This window comes from Nicotiana tabacum, chromosome 20 (assembly GCF_000715075.1).
Source record: "Nicotiana tabacum cultivar K326 chromosome 20, ASM71507v2, whole genome shotgun sequence".
NCBI lineage: Eukaryota > Viridiplantae > Streptophyta > Magnoliopsida > Solanales > Solanaceae > Nicotiana > Nicotiana tabacum.
The window spans coordinates 56,459,095-56,469,777 of NC_134099.1; the positions used below are offsets into that span (position 1 = coordinate 56,459,095).

At 36.7% G+C, this 10,683-nt stretch overlaps 1 protein-coding gene across 2 annotated transcripts; it reads right to left on the bottom strand.

Annotated features, from left to right (window-relative positions):
* Positions 1–5,959: 5,959 nt before the first annotated feature.
* On the bottom strand, positions 5,960–10,386 carry LOC107818057 (serine/threonine-protein kinase AFC2). Of its 2 annotated transcripts, none has more exons than XM_016643978.2 (12): positions 10,161–10,386; positions 8,964–9,150; positions 8,269–8,295; positions 8,031–8,184; positions 7,889–7,937; positions 7,679–7,793; positions 7,385–7,476; positions 7,101–7,257; positions 6,944–7,008; positions 6,738–6,835; positions 6,561–6,663; positions 5,960–6,478 (listed from the first exon to the last, which is right to left on the bottom strand). In XM_016643978.2, exons 1-12 carry the CDS (start codon positions 10,260–10,262, stop codon positions 6,329–6,331), a joined length of 1,299 nt encoding a protein of 432 aa, XP_016499464.1. In that variant the 5' UTR covers positions 10,263–10,386; the 3' UTR covers positions 5,960–6,328. The 2 variants fall into 2 exon arrangements, with proteins under 2 accessions (XP_016499464.1, XP_016499465.1); XM_016643979.2 differs by having other exon boundaries at positions 9,089–9,150; positions 10,161–10,301.
* Positions 10,387–10,683: the final 297 nt, after the last annotated feature.

Sequence of the window (10,683 nt, forward strand, 5' to 3'; positions counted from 1 at the left end):
GACACCCCGTTTTGGCGTGTTCTAGAATTTGTTTATGGTTTGCTTTATATTGACACACTATTACTTTATATTGTAATTAAATTGTACGTATCTACGATTTTTTTAATGCATTGATCTCTCTATCTAATAAGATTCATGATTTCAAAAATAATAAAATGAATAATTAAGTTGGTAGTTCACCGTTGGCTTGTCTAACGGCGACGCGAGACGCCATCACGACCTATATTGAGATTTGGGTCTTGTGTCACGACCCCGGTTCGCCCTCCGTGAACCATCGTGATGGCACCTAGTCTCTACGACTAGGTAAGCCTAAATTGCGGAAGATAACCAAAACTTGCGGAAGTAAACAATTTAACAACAGAAATAAGGCAATAACAGTGTTTAAATGTACCGCTCGGCATACACCATATATAAATCTCAAAACTAATATCCAAATCCAAGACCCGGAAACCCACGAATCACAAGCTAAGAAAAGGAAATACTATATAGCTCTAACTCCGGAATTTGTCTAATAAGAATAGAAAGTACAGAAGGGCTAAATACAAAAAGAGCAGGAATAGAAAGGGACTCATCGGTCTGCGGATGCGGCAGATGTACCTCGAAGTCTCTAAGTAGTCGTCTCCCTCAAGGATGGTAGGCCTGAGTAAAAGTACCTAGATCTGCACATGAAAAATATACGCAGAAGAGGCATGAGTACACCACAGCGGTACTCAGTAAGTGTCAAGCCTAACCTCAGTTGGGTAGTGACGAGGAAGGTCAGGTCCCTACTGAGATTAAATAAATATAAAGATGACAGGATAAGATAAGAAGTACAATTGAAAACCTACAGTAAGAATATACACAGGATAATAAGAGTGCAATAACGGAAACAGAGATGAAGGCAAACCAAAAGGAAGTACCACTCATAACAAGCATAATACCTGGGGATCTCTTCGTATCCTAAATATGTGCTAGGGATCTCTTGGTATCCCGAGGATCTCTTGGTATCCTCAATTATATGTTAGGGATCTCTTGGTATCCTCAATATACATGCCAGGGATCTCTTGGTATCCCGATGATCTCTTGGTATCCTCAATTATATCCTAGGGATCTCTTGGTATCCTCAATATACGTGCTAGGGATCTCTTGGTATCCCCCACTTCAGTTCAGATCATAAATACGTACAGGGAATCTCCCGGATGCCGTCCCGTAGTCCCAAAGTAAAAACACACAGTAGCAACACAAGAATACCCAATTAAGCTAAATTCCGTACCAAGTAAACAGTTAATTCTAGCCTAACATGCTTCGCGTAATGCAATTAAGGCAGTTTAAGCAAATAGGAAATTAAGTCAACTAAACATGCTTTTCTAAACTAGCAACAGGCTAAATTCGCAAGTAGAATAAAACAGGAAAAAGAACTCAATTGAAATACTTAAGAAAAAACCGAATTTTCAACAATTAGCTCAAGTACGCGCTCGTCACCTCACGTACAAGGCATTTCAATTATCAAATATATCATATTCTAAGGGGAAGGTCCCCCACATAAGGTTAGACAAGCCACTTACCTCGAACCGGCTCAAAATCAACCCAACACCACGTCTTTGCCACGAGTACTCGACTCCAAATGGCCCAAATCTATTCAATTCAATTGCATAATGTAAATAACACTTCAAGTAACTGATTCTAAAATTTAAATTCTAAGCTAATACACGAAATTATGTAAAATGACCAAAATGCCCCTCGGGCCCACATCTCGAAATCGGGTGAAATTTACATTTTCAGAAACCTCGTACTCTCACGAGTCTATACATCACAAGAACACTGAAATCGGAGTCCAAATGATCCCTCAAATCATCAATTAAAGGCCTCTTAAACTCAAGCTCTAATTACCCATTTTTTCCAAATTTCTCACCACTAATTAGGTCTTTAATCACATAAAAAGGAGTTATGAAGTCAAGGACGTACCTCCAAGTGATTCCCCTTTGTTTTCCTCAAAATTTTCTCTCAAAAGCTTCAAACCCGGATGAAAATGGTGAAAGAATCTCTCAAATTCGCAAAGGCAACTATTTATATGTTCTGCCCAGCGATTTCCGCATTTGCGGTCCCGCTTCTGCGGAAACTACGTCGCATCTGCGACTTTCATTAAATGACCAGAAACCGTATCTGCGGAACCTGAAGAAAGGACCAAAATTCGCTTCTGCGATCTCCTTAGCCGCTTCTGCGGCGCCGCATCTGCGGTCCCCAAACCGCAGATGCGAAAATACCAGAAGCAACAAAAATACAGCAGCTGCAACATTTTTTAAATTTTCTCGTTAACCATCCGAAATCATCTCGAGGTCCCCGGGACATCAACCAAAGGCATCAACATATCCTAAAACCTTATTCAAACTTGTACAAATCTTCAAAACACCTCAAACAACATCAAAACAACCAAAACACATCGGATTCAAGCCTAAGTTTCTAAAATCTTCCGAATTTCGCTTTCAATCAAAAACCCAACCAAAACATATCTGAAATTTTGCACACACATCCCAAATGACACAACGGAACTACTGTACCTCTCGGAATTCCATTCCGACCCTCGGATCAAAATCTCACTATCGGACCAGAACTTCAAAAATTCAACTTTCAGCATTTCAAGCCTAAATTAGCTACGGACCTCCAAAACACGATCCAAACACACCCCTAAGCCCAAAATCACCTAACGGAGCTAACGGAACCATCAGATTTCCATTCCGAGGCCGTCTTCATACTGTTCCGACTACGGTCAACTTTCCAACACTTAAGCTCTCATTTAGGGACTAAGTGTCCCAACACTCTCCGAAACTAAAAACCGAACATCCCAGCAAATCAAAATAGCAAAAATAAACTTGGGAAAAGCAGTTAATAGGGGATCGGGGCGTTAATTCTTAAGACGATCGGCCGAGTCGTCACATCGTGACAGTATGTGTCATGGTTAGAATCACCATAGACTTTTGGATGTCTATTGACTTATCTTGGTATGACCCGAATCAGTTTGGAGGCCCATTGGTAGGCCTAATGAGAATGTGTATTCTACACTAGATTGATTCGCTCACTCGGCGGAGCATTTCCTACGGGTGTGTCATCAAGTGAAGTGGATGTTGGTCATGCTTTGACCTGTTTCATGTGTTACTTCCTTATGCTATGATGGGTTGTGAGAGGACTTGATTATTCACCCGCATGTTGTGGTTTTGCTTAGGGCTTGTGGAGATATTTTATTACCTGAATTAGTTCAAAGTCATTTAGAACCCTTTTTTTTGCTTAGTTGTAAGTAAGCGTTGGTAGGAGCGGCGGGATGATGATGAGTATATAAATCAATAAAGACCAAAAAAGAATAAATGGCAAGATAAATTAGATATCTATGGAAAAAATAACGATGTAGAGGGCGACTGAAAAGGAGGCTCGACCTACAGGGAGAGTGGTGGGCAGGGATTCTCTACAATGACACTGTTGTAGACCAATTGAAAGGGATGTAGCGCAGTTTGGTAGCGCCTTTGTTTTGGGTAAAAAATGTCACGGGTTCAAATCCTGTCATCCCTACCTATTCTTCTCCTCTGGGCAGTAACGAGGGATCCATTGAGATCGATTCAAATTGGACATACAGATTTTCATTTTATGAGACTATATGCATGCAAGATGTATTGGGGGTACAAAAAGAATCCGCTCTCGTTCTACGGGGAACTTTTTTGACTATTTACCTTCATCAAAGCCGGAAGCAAAGGGCGAAAACTCCAAAACTTTGAAATATCCTCGTATTATCTCTATTTTTATCTTTGTACATTTTGTCTTTTGTGATATTTCAATTAGTTTTTTCATTTTGAATTTTACATATAATCAAAATACTGTCATATTTAAATTACAATTTTAAAATTCTTCAAAATATAAACAGATAAGTAATTTTACTATCTCTCCCTATATATATAAAGGAGGGACGATAAATAGTGTTGACTTGACACCTCTCTTTGGCAATAAATCCATTTATCTTTATTCTCCTTTTTTACCTTTTCTCTAATTATAAAATGAAAACTGTAATTTCTGAATTTAAGTTATCGTGCATACTAAATAATACATAGGAGAAATAAAAAGGCACCTCTTTTGTTGCATCATCTCAAGCAGCCGACACTTTAATCTGGCACCCAAAAAAAATATTAACGTCTTTCTTTTTTAAAAGAGAGTAATGGAAAAATTAAAGATAATAGACGAGGACTCCCTGAAGCAGTATTCCAATATGCATAACTTGGTGAATATGGACGGAAAGAAATGGTACATGTTTAAACAGAACTTTTAATAAGAAACTCATTAAATAAATGGCTGGAGTTATGGAGATAAAGAATTGTGACTTATGGAGGTGAGATATATAACAGCTTGTGGTTGTTGGGTAGCCACCAATTGCATCCACAGAAAACATGCATGCAGAACACATAATTTCCTTGACGTGCTGCTTCTCACAGTGAGTTTAAAGACGAGCTTCGCATTAACAACCTATTTGTGGTTCTGTTATTTTCTCAACTTGTATCATTGTCTTATTTTTCATGTTTCATACTCATCAATATTTTGTCATGAAGAAGCCCGTCATTTAGCCAAGAGATCACTATTCCAACTGTTTGATGCTACTTTTTCTCCTCTTTCTTTTGCCTCCCTCGGAAATAACCTCTCTACCTCTCCAGATAGGGGTAAGGTCTGCGTGCACACTACCCTCCCCAGACCTCACCCGTGGGATTATATTGGGTATGTTGTTGTTGGTGTAGTAGTATCATTATTCCAACTGTTCTGTCAACACAAGTTCAACACTGCTGTCCAGAAATATTGCTTTTTAATTTCTTTTTAGTGATCTTTGTTCTTGTATGCTCAACATAAAAATATTATTTTATTTAATGCTATTTTCGTGGAGATGCTTGTGCATGAATTCCGTTGAGTTTGGTTAGTGAAACGTACAGTTGGAGGGGTTATGACAAAATTAATTCCAAGAAATACTCATGCTCCAGTCAAGAAGTCCCATACTTTTGCAACCACAATGTTAATCAAGATGCGGTTACTTAAACTATGAGAACATTTTTTTTTCATGTTTCTCCCGTTAATATTTGTGTTATATAAGTTATAAGTAACCATGCGAATACTTTTTCCCTGTTTCTCTCACAATTAGTTTTTGTGTCACATAATTTGACCTACTTTAGGGCGAATTACAAAAATAATTTGTTCTGTTAGTACTTTCTTAACTTTTTATTTTTTTCTTGATCTTTTCTTTTCTTTTCATTTTGTTTCATTCAAAAAGAAGAAAATTCAGAATTAAAGGGGTTTCACTATCTAATGAACAAAAGGTCAAGTATCCACATGCATGTATCTAATATAAAATTAGACCGAAAGAAACATGCAGACACAAAATCATTTATTTTTTAATTGAGATTGAAAACATAAAAAGATTATTTCTAATTTTATTGATATCTTTTATAACCGCGCGAAGCACAGATAAATTTACTAATTTTATTATAAATCTATTGATATTCTTAGTACTATTGCTATTTTTGCATTAATAGCCATAAGCAAATGAACTTTTCTTTTATCTCAACTCAAATACTTTTATCTCTATACTCAAAATAATATATTTTTTTATCTTTAAATTCAAATTCAAATTATTTTCTGTATAAAAAAATATTAGCACTTTGAATTAGGCAGTTTTCATAAGAGAGTACCATATTAGGAAGAAACTACTCACCAATTTGAATGGGCAGGTTTTTTCTTTTATATTTTATTATTTTAAAACTCCAACTATGTAAAAATCTACACTTACCACCTTATGGTTTTGCCACTTAGCAATTTAGCATCATATAATTGTTTTGCTTCTCTTTTTATATAGAGATAGATTAATTACTGTCACTTGTGCAAAAGAGGAGGGGACCAAACTAAAGTAAAAAAGATCATGTGCGGACTGCAAATTCAAACTAGAACACAGCCAGGCTAACCGATATGCTTTCAGCAGCAGCAGAATCTTGGAGGCTGCAAGACAAGTTGATCCAAATGGAAGATGATGGCACTATCAGGCCAAAATAGACATACATCATGATCATGTATTTGATACCTATATGATTACCTTATTGCAGAAGGCAAAAGGGTTGAACAAAAATTTGGAATTACCACAACAATGGAATTTCATAAGAGATCGCGAAAGAGGGCACTCTCTCAAGCGTAATACATGCAAGTTCTCCTCAAAGGACGGACAATACTTCACCAACTATCTTCTCTCATAGAAATGTCAAATAACTCGATACCTTGGGACTGTAATGCAAGTATGAACTGATGCAGGAGTGATGACAAACAAGAGTTCGTCCTCCTATATCCTCCGATATTGGTCCCTGGTGAAAAAGGGATGCCGTAGCGCATCATGAGCCGTCATCCTGATAGATGGATCAAATCTAAGGAGACCTTGCAACAGGTCTATAAGATCTCCAGCTGAATGATCAACATGCTGCATCACCAAATTCTGCACCAAAGCCCAGACATATCACATAAGATTTTGGCATATGAAAATCAAGTACTAAAGTGCATACAAACTATTAATTCACCTGAAGACGAGGCAGCTTCATCACGGACTTTATGCTCTCTCTGGAAGTGGCACCTTCAGGCCAGTCTAATCTACCCCTCCTTACATATTTCTCCGCATGCCGACTATCCAAATGAAAAAGGGACAAGTTAATTGCTGATAGTATATGATGACATGAACATACTAAAATGGCACTCACTCCACTCTTTTTAACATTTGTGATGGTAGTGGACCCAATACTCTTTCCATCATTGCCAGGTGCTCCAAATTCTCGTGTGTCTGGAATAAAGCTTCACCCTGCAAAACCACCACACATGAATGAATACCCAGTGTGTCTTCCATCAACATATTAACATCTGGCTCAGAACAAACAGATTAATGAAAAAATCAGATGCTAGAAACTACCGAGCATAGTTCTACCAAGATGCAGCCCACACTCCATAAATCACACGGGTAGCTCCATCCAAGGCCTGAAACACACATAAAACCCAGTAAAATCAAGTAAAAGGACAATGCTAAATTCGTGAGACTTCGTTGAAAGGAGAAGAAAATTTTAACACACCAAGAATAACTTCAGGTGCACGGTAATGTCGTGTGGACACAATATAGTTGTGATCTGGTCGTTCGTAAGCAGTACTACCAAAATCAATTACTTTGATAGCACTTGACTTTGGTAACCTTTTAGAAAATGATCTGTCTCTGTGTGACCATGGTGTACCCTAAAGACAAGTAAAGGAACAACAGAGATTTAAATGATGTGGCATGATCACCAGAGGGCTAGTTAATTCTAGTTATTATAAGAGTATAACACACTCCTAAGAGCTTGAAAAGCAGAACTCTACATACCTTGTAGTCAGGCACTTTTATGTAGTCTGCAGAAACAAAGAGTATATTCTCGGGCTTAAGATCCGTATGGATGAGACGCATATCATGCATGACTGAAAACAAAGGCCACAATAAGCATTCACATTTTTAAATAAATCGTCTCCAATGCAGTGGTGGCAAATGCAATATAAAGATTGCAACTTTACTAACAAACCAGAAAAGAATAATGCAAAAAGTAAATTCTTGAGACCAAGCGAACAAAAAATGGCCAAGTATCTGGTATTAGAATGAACTGAAGAAGTATAGATCACACACATGCTACACATTCCAACAATTGCCTTCCAATTTCACGAACTAGATCAACCGGAAATGCGCGATAACTGTTTTTCCGTAGAAAATCGAATAAGCTTGGCCCAAGCTTCTCAAACACCTGTTAAGACCATTAAATTCATTGCAAGCCTTAAGTCCCCATAGAATTCACAAAGTCGGGGAAATCAGGTTACCACAAATCAACAATATACTTACTAAACAAATATGGTTACGATAATCAAACCAGTTCCGTAATTGGACACAACTGCAAAGAAGGAACTTCTTTTAACCATCACATGCAAGCTTGCATTTATTTATATGAAGAAGAGACACTATATACAACATAGACAAGACATACCGGCTTCCACCCCTATCATATCTCCCTAGCAACTGAAGCACGTCAACTTCTACCATTGCCGCTTCACGATACTTCTTGATACTTCGGATAATTTTGATGGCAACAAATCCCTTCTGCTCTCTGTCCCAGCATTCTAGAACTTGCCCAAAGGTACCTGGTGAACTATAAAATTGAAGAGAGATCCATGGCCAAACAAGAGCGATTAAATCGTAAATTAAGAAAAGAAATTTAGACTGACCTTCACCAATCTTTTTGAGAATTTTATCTGCAATTACAGGAATGAAATGAGTGAGAATATTATGGAGGAGATAGGCGTATACTTGCAAAATGCAATTAAACTAAAGGACTTCAGGTTATGTTGTCTAATATAGACATGATGGGAAATAAGTTTTTGAAATTGGAAAAGCTTCAAGATTCTGTCAGGTATAGGAGATATCTTAATCCTTAGTTTGGTCCTCACTAGAATGGGAAGGAAGGTCAATTCCCGAAGTTCATGCAAGCAAAACTACACCTATAAAACAATGTGCAACCTCATTTCTTACACTTAATAATAGTCACTTATTATGCCAGAGAAGAAAAATAGACAGGGTCGGGAAAATAAATGTATTCCTTCACTATTAGTATCTTATTCACTTATTTTATCCATAAGTAGAGGTATATCTTGCAACAAAAAATGGATACCCCCATATACAAGGCTAAATGATCAGAAAGAATAGCTGATTTTCTATGCTTTTTTTTGGTTTCTACTTGCTAACTACAAAACAACGATCAGCTAATTGCTTATGGACAAAAAGATGGACTTCAGCACGACCAGACACATAATTCCATAAACAACTGGAATATAAGAGCCAACCAAAAAGAACCTAACACGTATTTTGATCAAGCAAAACCTAACACATATATAACATGGTGATGAAAAAAATTTGTAATTACAGCGAGTAGTTAAATTCTCTCCAAGCTCAAACATGTAATGTCCATCTTTGTCATCATCTCGCTGTGGGGGAGAGCCTTTTTGAGCCAGTCCTTTTACATATAAACTATCATGATCGGGTAGTAACCTTGAATGCACATAGCTCGATGAATTGCCAACCTCTTGCCCATAATATATTCCTGACTGAGCCTACAGACAACCATTCATTCATATTCTTCTGAAAAAGATATAACATAAAATCTACCCTATATTTAAAACTAAACTGAATTTTGAAATATTTGCAAGAGTAACAACCAAGATGAATATTTTCACACAATCCCCAACTCAACAACGAACTCACTAAGCTAGACAAGACCATTGAATTGGCATAAAACTACTGACATGAGAGAAACAACAAACATTTGTCACACAACAAATATTCTCAGACCAACATCATAAGATTGATGACTGGTCAAATGCTACTACACCTTTCAGTTTAAATTGCTCATAAATCTTCATATTCCAACGAGATTGTTTTTACCTTTTCATCATGATTCAATTCAATGTTTAACCACGCAAAATTCAGATGCCAATGACACTCAAAAAAAACTTAAGAAATTATGTTCTTATAAAATTACAGATTTCAGCTGGATTTTTTTTTTAATTTCTATTTTTCCTCAAAGTAAAGTCCCCGAATTCATGGAGTCAAACATCAGATCAAAATTAAACAAACAAAATTTTATCGGAAGATATCTAATATATATCTCAAATTGAAATCTGCAGTTCTAATCAATCACTCAAGCATCAAATTATCCTCCAAAATCCTATCTTTTATTCACCAATAACTTAAAACCTCATATGGTTCAAGAGCACTTTCATAGAACCAGACTTCAATTTTATTCAAAATACTCAGCATCCAACTAACACTTTTTGGGTCATTTGTCAAACTTCTCCCAAGAAAAGTAACACCAAAACTTTCATTGAACCGTAACTTCAATTGTAATCAAAACCCTCGAAATTCCGCAAAAAAAAATTCATTTCTCGAACAAAAAAAAAATCAATAACACCAAAGCTTTCGTTGATACTTCAAATCAATTGAATCAAAATTACTAATAATTGAGATAAATATGTTTCATTTTCGAACAACTTCTCGGAAAATAAGAAAAAAATGAGCAAAATTAATACAAAAAATAACAACGGAAAAAGAATAAAAGGAGTACCTTGTTGGGAGTATGGGAAGGATCCCAATCTAATCTCGGACGCTTCTTAGGACGACGATCCATGTATGGATGTGGATACTCCGTTACGTATTCCATTTCCATATATCAAATCGATGCGTAATTTGTAAAGAGAGAAAAAACCCTAATCCCCAATTTGTTTGTGAGCTAAGGAGCAGCGAAAGCTAATGGTGTGGAGCTCGATGCGGCGTACGATTCACATTATTTGATTGATGCTTCACCGTTGGATTAGTAATTGAAGTTTAATCAGGACCGTCTCAGCCGACTTTATAGAGTCGGGGTTAGGGAAACTAACCGTGGTTGAGTTATGTGGTTGTTTCTTTTTATTTTTTTACCTATAAATAAATTATTTTTTTCCTATGGTTTCCTTTCCCAATCCTTTAGAGAATTCCCGCCATTTTTCCAAACCTCAATCTAAGGATTGGAAAAAGAAAATCCTATAATTATAACATGGCATTAAAGAGCTTCCGCATAACGAATTTGAGAATATCTGATTTTATATTTC

Coding starts and splice junctions, on each gene's coding strand:
- LOC107818057 (XM_016643978.2), bottom strand. CDS start 10,262: ATGGAAATGGAATACGTAACGGAGTATCCACATCCATACATGGATCGT. Junction 7,009..7,100: donor TGCACCTGAAGTTATTCTTG/GTGTGTTAAAAT, acceptor TGTGTGTTTCAG/GCCTTGGATGGAGCTACCCG. Junction 6,479..6,560: donor TGAAGCTGCCTCGTCTTCAG/GTGAATTAATAG, acceptor GCTTTGGTGCAG/AATTTGGTGATGCAGCATGT.